The 16,878-nt window shown below is 35.5% G+C and overlaps 1 protein-coding gene across 1 annotated transcript; it reads right to left on the bottom strand.

The window, feature by feature from the left end:
- Nucleotides 1–2,760: 2,760 nt before the first annotated feature.
- On the bottom strand, nt 2,761–3,975 carry LOC127810536 (mitogen-activated protein kinase kinase kinase 20-like). Its single transcript, XM_052350070.1, has one exon. The coding sequence runs from the start codon at nt 3,790–3,792 to the stop codon at nt 2,845–2,847; it is 948 nt and encodes a 315-aa protein (XP_052206030.1). The 5' UTR covers nt 3,793–3,975; the 3' UTR covers nt 2,761–2,844.
- Nucleotides 3,976–16,878: the final 12,903 nt, after the last annotated feature.

Here is a 16,878-nt window from a genome sequence, read left to right as displayed (position 1 = left end):
TTGTTGGCAGCCTGTTGAGCAAAAACACTGTTGTATTAGCAGCCTTTACCCAAAACCTCTTTGGCAATTTTTAATCATGAAATAGGCACCTTGTCATCTCCATAATTCTTCTGTTTTTTTCTCCCCACAACTCCATTTTACTGAGGAGTTTATGGAGCAACAAGCTGATGTCCAATACCTGCATCCTCACAGAACTTGTTGAATCAGTTGGAGGACATTCAGTCCCATTGTCTGATCTGATCACCTGTATTCTTCTTCCACTTTGGTTTTCCACCCATGCTTTAAAATTCCAAAATGTATCAGCAACCTCAGAGTTGAACTTAAGAAAGTAAATCCACCACATTCTTGTGAAATCATCAAGGAAAGCAATGTAATACTTACTGCCTTTCAAAGATGGTGTTGTTTGAGGTCCTCCTACATCTATATGGAAAAGTAGGTTACCACAAACAATTGCTCCTCCTGGAATTGATCTATTACCGCCTTGGCCTCTCTCTCTTGCTGCTGTGGTCTACAATTTTTCTCCATGTGCCATATTTGGCCACATTTTCTGCATTGAGCATCTGGCCTCCACCAGCACCTTCTCTGTGGGTGGTTAGTCTTTTTGCAATGTGGGCAGAGTAGATATGTTGCTTTTGTTGTTGCCTGTACTTGGTCCAGGCTTCTTCTTGTTGTTTTGCTTCTTCTTCTTGTTCTCGCCTCCTTCATTGTTTTGTGATCTGGCTTGAAAAACACCCCTCCACAGAACCTTCTTGCCTTATGAGCCTCCTTTGTTCCTATGCTTGTCATGCATTCACAAGTTCTGCCAAGGAAATGCTTGACATAACTTTTGACTCTTCTAAAGAAGAGATTTTAGCTTCATGCTTCTCAAGTAATGTAACAAGAATCCTTTGCACAATTCTCTCATCGGAAAAATCCTTACCAAGCGGTCTCATCTTGTTTACAATGCTGAGTAGTTTGTCAGAATGCTCTTTGATGGATTCTGACTTTTTCATTCTTTGCATCTCGAATTCCCTGATCAGGTTCAGCACCTGCATGTTCTTTGTCCTCTCATTGCCTTGGTATTCCTTCTTGAGATACTCCCCGATATCATTTGCAGATTCTAGGTTCATAATTCTGGTGAAAATTGTGCTTGAAACTGCAGGGTACAATCAAGCCTTTGCTTTTGATTTTCTGGTCCTTTTTTCCTTATGGTTCTTGAGCTGAGCAACTGTTGGATTGGGAAGCAGTGCAGGAACTTCATAGTCATTCTCCACTGCTTCCCACAAATCCAAAGCATCCAAATGAACTGTCATTCTAACAGCCCAGGCTTGATAGTTGTCACCATCTAAGACTGGTGGTGCAACTGATGAGAATGATCTCTCTGACTCCATTTGATGAAAGATTTTGTGTGTTGTGTTTGTGCCGAGGGTTTTGGTTTGTGTTTAGGCTCACTCAACTCACAGATCCCATAAGAAATCAAGCTCTGATACCAATTTGTTGGCCTTTTACAGGAACAAGGTAAAAAACAGCAAAGTTTGTAAGCAAGAACAATAATGTCTATATTGCATTGATGATTAAAATAGATATTTATGCATGAATTGATAACAGAAATTCAAAAAAATTCAGCCTATAATCTGCTGTCTGTTGCATCTAACAGCTATTTCTGCTGAGGAATAGCAGAAGAAATAATAAACTTCCTGGTCTTATGGTCATATCTCAGCATGTGTTTTTTACTTGTTCGACCAGTTTAGCAGCCACCTTAGCACCCCATACAGTTCTTGAGCACGCCATTCAACAGTTATTCTAGGATAAACAACGAAGTGCATGCATAAATGAACAAAAATTGTTTCATCGTGGGTGGTCCATATCTCCCATGGACCTCATGTTGGTGACCCTTTCCTGTGGGATGGAGCTTGTGGGTGAATTTTTTGGTCTCAATATCAGAACTCAAGTTTGATGACTCTATATTGGTAGATGTAGTCAGTTATGGTTAACATAAAGAATGAGCACATTGAACAGCTAAGCAAGAGACATCCAACTCTGGTAGAGCATCTGATTCGAGGGGTAAGGGGTTTGTGGTTTGTAAAGCTGTCAAACTCCTAGCAGCATTTCATAGCTTTTTCCCCCCTATTCTGCCTCTACTAATGTTCAGCTCCTACAAACATTGATCATCTTATGATTTTGGTGGTTAATTTTTCTGAGACACAAGAATGACTAATAACCTCACTCCAGCTTTCTTTCTTTCTTTACTTCTTTTAGCTCATAAATTTGTGTGCGCGCGAGCGCACTGATTCTTTCCTTCAATTTAGCTGTGACATATTATAGAGACAAAAGTGAAACCCTGTACCGAGCATCCCACCAAACAGCCCGTTCCCATTTTAGGCAGTGTCTCTATGTAATATGTATATTCCTTAATTTCATCACCATATATTATTATATTATTACATCTCAGTGCCAATAAAAACTACAAGCTCTTATATCTATTGAACAGTTATAGGGTTTAGAAGAAAAAATAGTAATATTATGTATAAAAAATGCTGCCACCCAACTGTAATATTTTCTGTTGAGCCCAATTGTATTATTTTCTTCAGAAACTGTCAATAATCATACTAATACCTGTTGTTTATCCCAGGAATAACCCAATTAATGGCAAAAATAAAAGCCTATCTATCTATCTATCTACCACATTTATATATTTTATAAAACATTATCAAGAGGAAGAAGAATATCTCCAAATAAAGTTTTATTGAATTGCTTAATTTGCAGGCATTTAGTAAGGAAATAATGTGTGTGTGGAACAGGAACCCTCAAAAACTAAGGCAAATAGAACTCTGATGGTATTGTTGCCAAAGGAGCCTCCTCTTTCTACTTGAACATGGAGACCCTAGAAACCCATCGAGCATCTAAAGGCATCTCGTTGGCCCATTTCTCTGGCTCCCCTTGAACAAAAGGATGTCGAAGAAGCTCTGCAGCTGTTGATCTGGTTTCCCATTCACTCTCGAAGCACTTCCGTAAGAAATCCTTGCCTTGGCTAGACATGTTTTCTGGAATTCTGGGTAGCTCTATCCGTAAGAAATCCTCGCCTCGTCCGGTCATCATCTGCGATACCGTGCACCCAAGAGCCCAAATATCCACTGGCGACTTGTTCATGTTCCAAACAATAGATTCCGGCGAAGCATAAGGAACAGTCCCGCGAACGCGGCCTTGAACATTGATCCGTCCATTGCCTTCATCTGCTTTCTTTGCCAGTCCAAAATCGGCAATCTTCACGTAGTTCCTATTGCCATCTTGAGATGGGAAAACAAGAATGTTATCTGGCTTAATGTCGCAGTGGACGTAGCCCCTCTCGTGCACGCAGTTTAGAGCTTTGAGGATCATGCGAGTGTAGCATCGCACTTCTGATTCCGGCTGTGCCCCGCCCCTTCTTTCAATCAAACTCTTGAGGGAGCCGTTGGGAGCGAACTCCAGCAAGAGGTTGTACACACACTTGCTCTCCTGGTGGGAGATGTCTTCTCCATAACAACGGATGATTCCGGGAGAGTCACTCAACAAGAACAGGATCTCTCCTTCCTTTTGAAGATAGATGGAGGTGGTGGACTTGAAAAGGGCAGACTTGACAGCAATCTCGGAAACCATCATCAGCGGCGAATCTGCTAATTCCCCCGTCAGAGGGACTGCCCTGCGCACGGTCCCGTACGATCTCTTGCCGAGAAACTCTTCCTTGGTCCAGGAACCCATTAATGTTAGTTGCAGACGATCTGATCTCTCACTCGCTCTTCTAATGATTCTTTGCAGACGATATGATATGCACATTAAATAAAACGGAGTTCCTGCATGAATTGTAGGAACCCACACTAACTTAAAGTCAACCTATTTTGATCTTTTTTTATTTACCGAACACCAAAGACTAGCTGCTTGCTGCTTTTCACTCAAGAGAAATGTTATTGGTACAATGATCTATCAATATCTAAAATAAAATTTCCTCATCCAAGACATTTAATAATTTCCTACTAAATACTGTTCGATATGAATTGTAGAAATCCGTTGCGCGTCACTGTCGTCCCCCGTGCGATTTTGTTCACCCCTTTAATGAGGGTTAACATAACCCCAACTGTTTTAGTTTTGGGGGTTAAAATTAACGGTGAGGGCTGTCCTTCTATTTAATTTTTTAACCCCATTGTTATTTTTAACCGAAAACAGTGGGGGTTATGTTCACCCTCTCGTTAAAGGGGTGAACAAAATTGCACCCCCCTCGGGTTAGATAGAGTGCGATTTTGTTCATCTCTTTAACGGGGTGACCATCACCCTCACTGCTTTTGTAAGGGTGAAAATAATGGAACGGTATTGAAATAATTTTTGATTGTCATTTCATTATTTTTAACCCTCACAAAAATAATGAGGGTGATGATTACTCATTAAAAGGGTGAACAAAATCGCGCTCGGGTTAGATGCCAGTGTGTTGTACTGCTGTTCCCCTATGTTAAACATGACCTCCAAAGTACTGGGGGTCATGTTCACCCCGTTGGAGGGGTGAACAAAATTGCACTCCAAAATCACACATTGGAAGTGTACGTACAGCTGATCCGTCGAAGCAAGGTCCACACAAACTTAACTCAAACCTATTTTGATTATTTTCTTTTTCTGTTTTTTTTATTTACCAAACACCTAGGTAGAATCTAGAATGTTTAGATCTCCACTCAGCTGTAGATTCAAAACCAAACAGCCCAAAATTAATATAATATGCAAATAGATTAATGAAAATGAAAAGTAGTTAATTACTTAAAAAAAAAAAAAAACTTTGGTCAGTGTATTATATTTTATAATAATTTATTTTTAAATTTTAATCTTTTTAAAACATAAATAATTTATATTATTTTGATTTATTAATTATTAGATTGAGAGAGGACACATACTTAGCTTATCGTTTAAGTTAAGAAAATATTTTTATATAATTTGATTAAAAATGTAAAAATTAATTATATTAATAATGTTTGCATTCGTAACTTTCAATTAATAACGAACTTTTATTGTTTTGACACATCAATATATTTTCAGGTAGTCTCTAGGAGACTATAGGTCTCTTAGCCTTCCGTCGTCAAAAAAATCGTCTTCTGGCTTAAGATCTTTGGGAGACCATTTAAGATCCCAGTCCCTCAGTTTAAGATCTTCACAAGGCCGCTCGGCCTTCTGTTCTTTGACTTTGGTCTTTCGCATGATTCTCTAATAAGATCAAAATTTGTTTTGGGTTTTTTTTTATCTTTTAATAAACACGACAAAAAAAATTAAATTTTAGCGATGATTTTTTTTTGCAAACCACTGCTAATACAATCGGTAACATTTAGCGACAGTTTCAAAACTATCACTAAAAAATATTAAAATTATTGAACTTTAGCAATGGTTGTTCTAAAACCGCTACTGTTTGGGCACGCGCGCACTCATCGAGTCATTTTGCGCGTCACATGACAATGCTAGAATTTTATTCTAGTTGGCTTTCCACCTTTTCCTAATTTCGATTCCAAGACCTCCTGCACGCGCACTCGCGAAATCAGTTGATTTGCGAAACCTTCTTATTATATACTCGTATATATTAATTATATACTTATCCAATCACTATTTTTTAAAATTATATTTTATTTTTTTAATATAAATTAAAAATAAATTAATTGATTAAAAATAAAAAGAAGAGTTAACATATTTTTTTTAAATTTTATTTTATAAATTATCAAAATTTTATTTATTTTTAATGACTATTAGTTTATTTTGTAAGGTTTGCTGCTCATTATGACTATGAGATTTGGTAAATGGATGTGAAAACAGCTTTCTTAAATGGTTATATAGATCAAGAAATCTATATGGAACAACCTGAAGGCTTCACACCTAAAGTTAACGCAGGGAAGGTATGCAAGCTTAAGAGATCTATTTATGGTCTTAAGCAAGCATCCAGAAGTTGGAACATTCGTTTTGATGATGAAGTCAAATCGTTTGGTTTCATACAAAACGTTGATGAACCCTGTGTTTATAAAAAGGCTAGTGGGAGTGCAATAGCATTTTTGGTCTTATATGTAGATGATATCTTACTCATTGGGAATGATGTAGGGTTGTTGTCAAAAATAAAGGTCTGGTTGTCAAGTAAGTTTTCCATGAAAGATTTGGGAGAAGCAGCCTATATTCTCGGTATACGGATCTATAGAGATAGAACCAAGAGATTGATAGGACTCTCCCAAAATAAGTACATAGAAAGAGTGTTGAAGAGGTTCAACATGGAAGATTTCAAAAGAGGACTGTTGCCCTTTAGACATGGAATCCACCTCTCTCGTGATATGTGCCCCAAGACACAAGAAGAGAGAGAACGCATGTCTAGGATTCCTTATGCTTCAGCAATAGGAAGCCTAATGTATGCAATGCTATGTACTAGGCCTGATATTGCTCATGCTGTAAGTGTTACAAGCAGATATCAGTCTAATCCAGGTGAGCAACACTGGATTGCCGTTAAGAATATCCTTAAATATTTGAAAAGAACTAAGGATTTGATCCTTACTTATGGTGAAGGAGAACTGAAAGTGGAGGGTTACACAGATTCTGATTTTCAATCAGATGTTGATGATAGAAAGTCTATCTCTGGATATGTGTTTACCTGCAACGGAGGAGTATTCAGTTGGAAGAGTTCCAAACAGGATACGACTGCCGATTCTACAACAGAAGCTGAGTATATTGCAGCATCGGATGCTGCAAAGGAAACAGTCTGGGTCAAAAAGTTTGTGACAGAACTTGGAGTGGTTCCTTCTATAAAGTCTGCCGTACCCTTGTTTTGCGACAACAATGGAGCCATAGCGCAAGCTAAGGAACCGAGGTCTCACCAGAAGTCCAAACATATTGAAAGACGCTTCTATCTCATTAGAGAGATCATTGGTAGAGGAGATGTCAATGTGCAGAGAATAGATACATCAGAGAATGCAGCAGATCCACTGACTAAGGCCATGAACCAGAAGCAACTAGATTTTCATCTAGATAGGTGGGGTATGAGATACCACACTGAATGGTCTTAGTGCTAGTGGGAGATTGTTAGATATGAGCCCTAAAGACCAGTTCCAGTGACACAAAGGGACTCGATCTTGTAATTCTTTAAATATTATTTAAATGGCAAGTTTATGTTTTTATTTAAATTGCAATATGGTTTAAATTATAAAACATATATCCATTAGTATAATAAGAAGTGGATACCATTCTTAAGTGTTAAGAATACGAGTTACGGATAATCCACAATTTGTTATACTATAAACATGTTCCTGGCCATAGAATTCCTATCATGGATGATAGCAACTCGTAAAGGCCAGCACATTGTCTTCCTCCTTGTTTCAGTATGAGATACTGAAAGATAAGGTTGGTGAGTCTCGTGCCATTCTGTATGAGCTATAGAAGGAAGATAAGTGGGTGCTCGTTACAATAACGAGTTCACTGAACGGGACTGTTAACATTAAATCACATGGGTTATTTCTCACGGGTCAATGATTTAATGTTAGCTGCGATTTTACAACTAGTCCTTAGACCTGAGATGACATGGATATCTGTGTATTGGTGGATTAGGATATCAACGATATCATGTGGTTGTTCTAATCAAGGATAATCATACGTATCTATGTGCCTGATTCAGTGATACATGAGGTATGTGTGCATTAGACATGGAATCTATCACCTCGAGATTTATGAGGAAGATATCCTATGCGATCCAGTAATCACTTGACGATAAATCCTTGGCCGAGGTAATATGACGATGGAATTTGTTCCATACGGGTTGTGTCATAATTTGTCAAGATTGATTTTGGATTTGGTCATATGACAAGATTAAGAGATTCGACCTACTGACCATGATCTCATATCTTGTCGGGATATAGGATGATAGAAGGACCGTATTGTATGGTAACGTAGTAAAAGGTTCATTCTTAGGCTAGGATGTGTGTTGAGTTGTGAATTTTAGAGAAAGTGGAAGTCACAAGTGAAGTCTATGCGTTAATTGAGGACCCCTCCAATTAGGTTGTACAGGAACAAAAATGAGAAATTAATATGATATGAAATGAAAATGAGAAAATAATATTTTTTAAAAAAAAATAGAAACGTGAAAAACGCATAAATAAAAAAATATAGGAGTATTTTCGTAAATATTTTCTTTTTTATAGAAAATTATAAAAATAGTTATTTAGTCTAAAGATAAACCTTGTTAGAAACATAATTTTTTCCATTTTTAGAAGGAAACACATTTTTGATATTTTTTTTAATATCATGAAACAATTTTAAAATGTTTATAAAATTACAAAAAATAATTTTTTAATATTCCTTGACATTTCAGTACATGAAATGTTTTAAAAATATCAAAATTGTATCCTCAAAAGGATAATGCTACATATCCTCGAACTCTTATAGAAAGTTTTACAAGAGAGTTTTTATTTTATTTTTTCTTTCTTGACATTTACGCCAAACTTCCCGAACCCTCTCCCCAAATTCTCCCACCCACCCTCACTAAAAAATCCCCCTCTCCCCCTTTCTCTCTCCCTATGACCCGTTTCCTCCCACCTTTGTCGTTCGTCAGAACCCTATCTCGGCCCAGCCTCAATGTCTCCCTCGTCGCCCTTTCCCCTCTCCATCGTTCGCCCCCTCCCTTATCAGCCCAACCCCGCACTCGACGCCTCTCCCTCCCTCGTGACCAACCACCTTCTTTTCGGCCCAACCCCGTCGTTGATGCCCCTCCCTCTCCTATGACCCGCCACCTCCTTCTCAACCCAGCCCCGTCGTTGACACCTCCTTTACTATCGCCGCCACCCCCTCAATTTTCGGCCAATGTTGCCCTCCCCCATTTTCGACGTTCGCCTTCACTTTTTAAAAGTGAGATTTTAGTTCTGCAATCGAGATCGTTGCTGAAGGATAAACATATATAGTTATTTTTGATAAATTTTAAATTCTGAAAAAGAAAAAAGAAAAAAAAAAAACCATAACTTTGATTTGCTTGGCGTGTGTATGGACTCTGTAAAGCATGGTTGTGTGGCTTGTTGAAATATATCTAATGTGTGAGTGTATCCACATATATATAAAAGCTAGGTTATCAGAATATATAACCTAAACCAAGCAGAGTTATGCTAAGGGCATGCCAAGGTAGGGGCTTTATTGTCCATGTATGTATGCATATTCATATATGAAAATGTTCTAGTGGGTGGTAGGGCGTGGACTTTTTATAAAGGTTTGTGTGGCTTCTTCCTGTTGAAATTTATGCATAGATGTTGATGTCCAATGCAAAAATTAGAGAAAACAAGCTTTGGAAAATGTTAGGGGTAGTTGAACCTTTTACCCAAAATTAGATGCTTAGGTTTCATGTGCTCTTTAAAAATAAATTAATTAATTAAAAAATAAAAGGAAGAGTTAACATTTTTTTTTTAAATTTCTTTTTATAAATTATTAAAAAATTATATATTTTTAATATGACTATTAGTTTATTTTTTTAAATTTTGTGACGGTTCTTTAAAATTGTCGTAAATATTAATTTGATTTTTAATTATTAAATTATTTTTTAAATTTAACGACAGATTTTCAAAAACTGACTCAAAATTTATTTGTTAATGAAAATAATGTATAATAAATAAATATTATCTATTTATATATATATATAAGAAGGCTGAATTTAACATTTTCTTTTATGAGTATTTTATTTTTTTAATTTTGTGGTGATTTATAGGTTTTTAAATTTTATTTTATTAATTAACTATATGTATATTTTTTTTAATGTAACTAGATGCGTACTTTGAATTTATCTAATCTAATTAAATTTTGCTTTATTAACTATATGTATATTATTTAAATGTAACTAGGTGCATACATTAAATCTATCTAATCTAATCTAATAATTTTATTAAACTTAATAATTTTTTATTTCATTTGAACTTTACACATCAAGTAATACTTCGTATTTATAAACATTTATTTATTATTATTAAAGTTATATAACCATTTGAAATATTAATAGAAAGTATACCGCTGACTTAATTAGTTACAGGTTGTATACAAAAAGAAAATAAAGAGTTGCCGGAGTAAATTTTATTTGATGAGCATTTCATTTTTCAAATTTTGTAGTGATTTCTAAATTTTTAACTTATTTGTAATATAATCTTTATTATTTTATTAATTAACTATATGTATATTCTTTGAATGTAATTAGGTGTATCCATTGAATCTATTTAATCTAATCTAATATAATAATATTATTAAGTCAATTAATTTTTTATTCCACTTGAAATTTACACATCCACGTAACACTTTGTAAATGAAGATCTCTCTGAGTAAGTCTTCTTTAATTTTGTGATGATTTCTAGATTCTTAAAATTTTAAATTATTTTTAATTTAATTATTATTATTTTATTAATTAACTATATGTACATTGTTTAAATGTATATAGGTGCATATATTGAATCTATTTAATATAATCTAATAATATTATTAAGTCTAATAATTTTTTATTTCACTTGAATTTACACATTTAAATAACACTTTGTATTCATAAATATTTATTACTATTAAACTAAGTTACACCTATATAACTAATAAAATATATTAAATTTAAGTTTTATCATTTATTTAAAAAATCGTTGTGCTTATTTTACCATCATATATTTAATTGTCTATTAGTATAATATAATGAACTTAACAACAAAATAGGGATGATATATCTTTGAACTTTACACTTTCAAGTAACACTTCATATTCATATTTATTGCAAGTAAAGTAAGATGTACTTATATATATATATATATATGATGAGTAGTTGGGTGTTACCAATTATTTGAAAGATTGAAACAGGTAAGGATGTTAAAAAATATATAGTCGTTTAGCAATGGCACCACAACCTAAGAAGAGTGAATTGAGTTATTTAAAAAAAAAATGATATTGAAATTCTTTTGTTGAGAAATGAGATTATAATGTAAATGAGAATGAATGAGATTGTTTATCACAATAAATAAAATAAGGAAAAAAAGTAATAGAGGAACACAAGCGATTTATAGTGGTTTGACTAAGCCCAGCCTAATTTACTCATTTAACTTCTCACTAAGGATTTTAAATACTTCACTAAAACCTCATACTTCACAAATAAGTTCTCTAGCATTAACCACTAGGAAATACAAACCTCCTACTTAGACAAGTAGGCCCTCTAATTATACAAGTTAGGCAATTACAAAAAGTGATATCAAGAGAATATTTGAGAGTAGAAAGTTTCAGTTACAATAATCTCTCAAATATAAACACAAAGGCTTGAACAAATGATTTACAAAGTCTTCTGAGAGAAAATGTGAAAGCACAAAATGTGAATACAAATGTAAGCTCAAGATAATTTTGTTTCTAGATCCATTAACATTCTCAAGAGCTTTATTTTGTTGTATTTATAGACATCTCAAAAGGTTTGAAACCAATTAGTCGTTTGTAACCGTTAGAGCTTGTAAAACTAGTCGTCAGAGAGACTTGCGACACAAACATTTGATAGGTTCAAAAAAATGATTGACCAGTTAGATAAAAAACAAAGGAAGCGATTGACACTTGGGGTAAAACAATCGACAGTATTGAAAAACGATCGACACTTTTTGATGCAGGCGCGATCGACAATAAACTACTAAGAGCAAGTTTCTGGGCAGTCGATAGCTTAAAGAAGGCTAGTTGACAACTTATAAGAACCGATCAACTAAAAGTTGACTTTTGATAGCAAGAGTCGACTTTTGAACAAAAACAATCTCCCAAACGTAGAAAACGAACGACAACTATGCTTATGCATCAAAAGAAAAATGCTATTATTTTAAGCACATTCAAAACTATTTTTGACACAATATTTTTGACAAAATAAAAACATATTTTCCAAATGCCATTAAGATAATTTATCACAACAAGATTTTTGGCATAGAATTAAATTGATTATTATGATTGGTGCCTATAAAACTTATAAGATGATCTAAGAGCACCAAGTTTAGAACCAATTACAAAATATTTTCATCATAAAAGTAATATTATTTTTTATCATCAAAAACATATTAAAGACAAAACAACAAAGGGTCCTAAAATTCTCTTCTTTTTTCTTTTTGAATTTCATTTAACTTTCATCAAACATATGTGTTGCGTAATTTTTGTCCAACACATCAAACTTTATAATAATGTTCATTCTATCATTTGCAGTGGTGCAAAGAAATTTTAACAACAAAACATAAGTTGTTTTAAAACAGACATTCCATTATCTGGTAATTTCCTATTTTATTCTTTGTTCGTTGAATCTAATATCTTCTTTGAAGAGTATTTCATTTATCTAATTTTGTGATGATTTAGGTTTTTAAAATTTTAAAATATTTATTTTATTAATTAACTATATGTATATTTTTTGAATGTAGCTAAGTACATATATTGAATCTATTTAATTTAATCTAATAATATTATTAAGTATAATAATTTTTTATTCCACTTGAACTTTACACATCCAAATAACATTTCGTATTCATAAATATTTATTTATTACTATTAAAGTAAGTTGCACCTATATAACCATTTGAAATATTGATATAAAATATTCCACCTATTTAATTAATTACGGTTTATATATAGGAAGAAAATAGAGTTGTTCGAGTACATCTTCTATGATGAGTATCTCATTTTTCTAAATTTGCAGTGATTTCATGTTTTTAAAAATTTTAAATTATTTGTAATTTAATTATTATTATTTTTTTAATTAACTATATATACATTTTTTAATGTAATTAGGTGCATACATTGAATCTATCTAATCTAATCTAATAATATTATTAAGCCTAATAATTTTTTATTCCACTTAAACTTTACACATTCAAGTAACATTTCGTATTCATAAATATTTATTATTATTAAAATCACACACTCTATCATCCAGTTATTTCTTATTTTATTTTTTGTTCAAATCCTCATAAGTTAAACATAATTAACTAAATCTTACTTATTTATTATAAAACAAAATTTAGATAAATGACTTCATTCTAAGATTTATCTTTATAAATTTTAACTCTCAATTCTATATATCCATCCAACACACCCTTATATGACTAATATACATACTTATCTATATAAAGCAATTATCATTTTCATGATTATACATTGCGAACTATACTAATATAAAATTTGTAGAGGTGAATATGTCATATACACTACTTCAAGATCAGAAGCCAACAAGAGATGATTGGATAATAAGATTAGAATATTAAGAACGTGAGAATCAATCAATCTCAAAAATAACAATGATTTACTTAGTTAGGACATGATTTTCATCGATGAAAAGGCAAATTAGCAATTACCAATCATATAATTTTGGATATGTTGTAAGAATGTAAATTGTTTATAAACAAAAACTAAAGTTGTAACGGCCCGCCTCCCGAAACCCCAGCTAGCATAGAGGATCCGTGATAGGGTCATTACTAAAATGATACTGAACAATAACACAACTACAACTCACACACAACCCTTATTAAAATCATAATCTTTCTTTTATATAACATCCCACAATCGTCATTACATAGTTGATCATCTTGTGCCCATTTGGCTTACATAATACACATGTATCTCAAATATAAAATATTAACCTTAACACAAGCATAATGACACCCAGGATCTAGTTTCGGGAGAGCTCTGCACTTGCTACCATGACACGACGGTCTGGACCCATACCTCGCTGAACGTACCTGCTATCACATGCGTTTTTCTTACCTGGAATGATGGAAAGCAAACGTGAGTCACGAGACTCAGCAAGCTCATGAAAGGAAGGCTATAGATTTAAGATATGACTCTTCCCAACATCCCATGCAATTCATGCCAATGCAACCACACCATGATCCATACGTGCCTTACTTTTAAATACATAACATAAAATCAACTGCACATAAAGGGTTCTTGGGGCCCACATAAGCCACACACTAGCACCCAAGTCCCGCATACAAACCTGTTACAACCTAACATAGGCTACCATTTCATCATTCAATAGGACCCGTCTTTTCTTGACCATGATCGGCTTTTCCTGACATTCAACATTTGGCTTTTCTTGATACTCGTTACATGCTTTTCCTGATACCCATCATACCTTCATGTGTTCTTCCTGTCATCCATCACATTGTCATATACTTCCGCGATCTTGGTCTTCCTTCGGGCCACCCTCAAGCTAATCTCTAAGCCAAGTCGAAGCTCACCAGAGTCGGTACTCCCGACACCCGGACTAGCAATGTACTCCCGCCCAGAATAACAGTAACATTAGAACCATGCAATGCAACACACATAAGAAATGCAATGCCTTTTGTAGCATAAACATGATGACAAAGCCCCCATAAACCAAGCATCAGGCTCTGCTACACCTACATAGGAATACACACATGCGGCATGCTCTAAATGCATATGCTCACCTAGGATACCCAAGTTGGCTCTTAGACCAACCGAGTCATGCAAATGCTTACGCATCCCATCACACACAACGCATGTCCCCAAGTGAATGCAACCCAGCCCTCTGTAGCACACACATCATGATATGCACAAAGCAATGCGGAAATCTAGAGTAGCAACTTTTCTGACCCGTCTAGCGCTTATCGTAACAACCGATAACTGGCGCCCACACATCCAGCTATCAACTGCCACAACCCACGGTCGACAGTTAGTGGCTTTGTACCCCATACCCTTAGACACACTTACAGATAACACTGAATTTATACACTTCCAACTCAACATTTATTAAGTTACTCCCATGTCATCTCATACAATCGTGACATAACCATTAAAATACCATTCATGTTCTCATCCTTCTAATTTTTCATAAAACCATCTCAACATGCAAAATAGATGTAAGCACCCCCGCCCGGATATCCCCAACCACCAGGACTACCCGAACGGGAGCGCCTACGGGAGGAGAAAAGTAATAAACACAGAGACAAAGACCACCCCGGCATGCATACACGAAAATAAGAACAGTGGAAGCAAAGCTCAAGACATGCATGCACTATGGGTACCCCGCTAACACAGCGGTCACAAGATAAATAAATAAACACAAACTCCTGTGCCGATATACACAAGACTCGAGAAAACACCTGGCACAGTACGAAATAATAGAGTAAATTCTACTTAGACATCAGAGTGGATAGGGATTGACGAGACTGCCTGTACACCACATCGACTCTGCCGTTAAAGCTGACTCACTCCCTTGCTATGGCCCACGCCGCCACTACCTGGAATGATGGAAAGCAAGGTGAGTCGAGAGACTCAGCAAGCATAAGGAAGAAAAGGCATAAGGCTACACAAAACCAGAAGTCTCACCCCAGAATAAATCCCCAGGTACACACAAGCCATGAGACGCTACAACACAACAGCTCAATAGCATAATAAAATAAAAGCACATACCGGTCCTTGGGGGCCCACATAAGACACTTGGCACCCAAGTCCCATACCAACCTGCCGCTGCCCTGAAAGGCAACAAATATCTGCAACAAACCTGCGCGCGCTGTCCCAGGCCGGTACTCCCGTCACCTGTATCCGTCGGTACTCCCGACAACCGAGCCAAAGGCTCCCTCGGAACGGTACTCCCGTCCGAGAACTAAATACTACCAGTATCCATGCAATGCACATAAGAATGCAATGGCGTAATGAGCATCAACGTGATACAAGGCGCCCATACATCCAGGCATCAGGCCATGCTCCGCCCACATAGTAAACCACACGCCATGCATATGCTCGCGCTGGATGCAACCTAACCAAACTAGAATGTCCGTGTCCAAGCATTCTCAATAAATGGATATCCCAATATGCATCCCGTACCCATGCGCATATCAAATCATGAACAATAATACAATGTATCTAATCATGCAGTAAATCACATACCGGCAGAGCTAGTCAGCAGTGCCCGGCACCGGTCAACGGCCAGTGACTAGGGGTATCCACCCGACGGTCCACATCAAGGCCGTACCATAGTCTACCCCAACGTCACCAACAACCGACCCCTGCCCCACTGCTCAATAGCTCTAACCGAACCATAAATAAATCTGAGAAAAATTGTAAGTAAATCCAATAAAATCGTAAATAAACCCTCACGTCTAGGAACCTAGTCCCCAAACCGGTTCAGCATCATTCCCGAAAGGAATGGGGGTGGTACAAACCCCCGTAGGCTCATAACGAATAAAATTATAGAAGTCTCGGATTTAATTTAAATTAAAACAAATGAATAATACTTCAACCAATAAGACAAGGTGCCAAATTAAAGTAAGGGAGGTGATAAAATACAGGAAATCACGGGGTCTTCCACGGGAATTAAAGATCAGGAAGAGAGGGTTAAGAACTTGCCTTTACACGGCTGTTTCTTCTTTTCCTTGCACTCCCGCTGCGAAGTAAAACGTTTAAGAACGATTAATAAAACCCGTAGCTCGCATTAATTAAATCTAACCGTCTAAAATCCCACGTAGGCACACCGTAAATAAAATCCCAATAAATCTCATATTTATTTTAAATTAAATCATTCCTATTACTATTATTACTTATTTAGATACTTATAATCTTTAAGCCACATTTACATAAATATATACATATATATATAAATATATTTAAGCACTTCCAAGAGCACATGGACGTGCTGCTGCCTCCAATTTCATCCTTCAACATTATATATACATATATATAAATATATCACTTCAATTTCTCCCCTCATGAACACACCTAATGAACACACCCATTAATTATCTTAAGCTTCCCCAGTGAACATACACACGCACACAGCAACTCACGGCCAAAGGCCACTTAATCTTCCTCACACACAAATTCAACACTCACTGTGCACCTGAACATATATATATACGCGCGGAGATATGCACACCCAGAAAACACGCCCAAAAG

Source organism: Diospyros lotus, chromosome 9, assembly GCF_014633365.1.
Source record: "Diospyros lotus cultivar Yz01 chromosome 9, ASM1463336v1, whole genome shotgun sequence".
NCBI lineage: Eukaryota > Viridiplantae > Streptophyta > Magnoliopsida > Ericales > Ebenaceae > Diospyros > Diospyros lotus.
This window is presented reverse-complemented; position numbering and strand designations above follow the sequence as displayed.

Bases quoted from the DNA above. Each gene is read 5' to 3' on its own strand.
- LOC127810536 (XM_052350070.1), bottom strand. From the start codon at position 3,792: ATGTGCATATCATATCGTCTGCAAAGAATCATTAGAAGAGCGAGTGAG.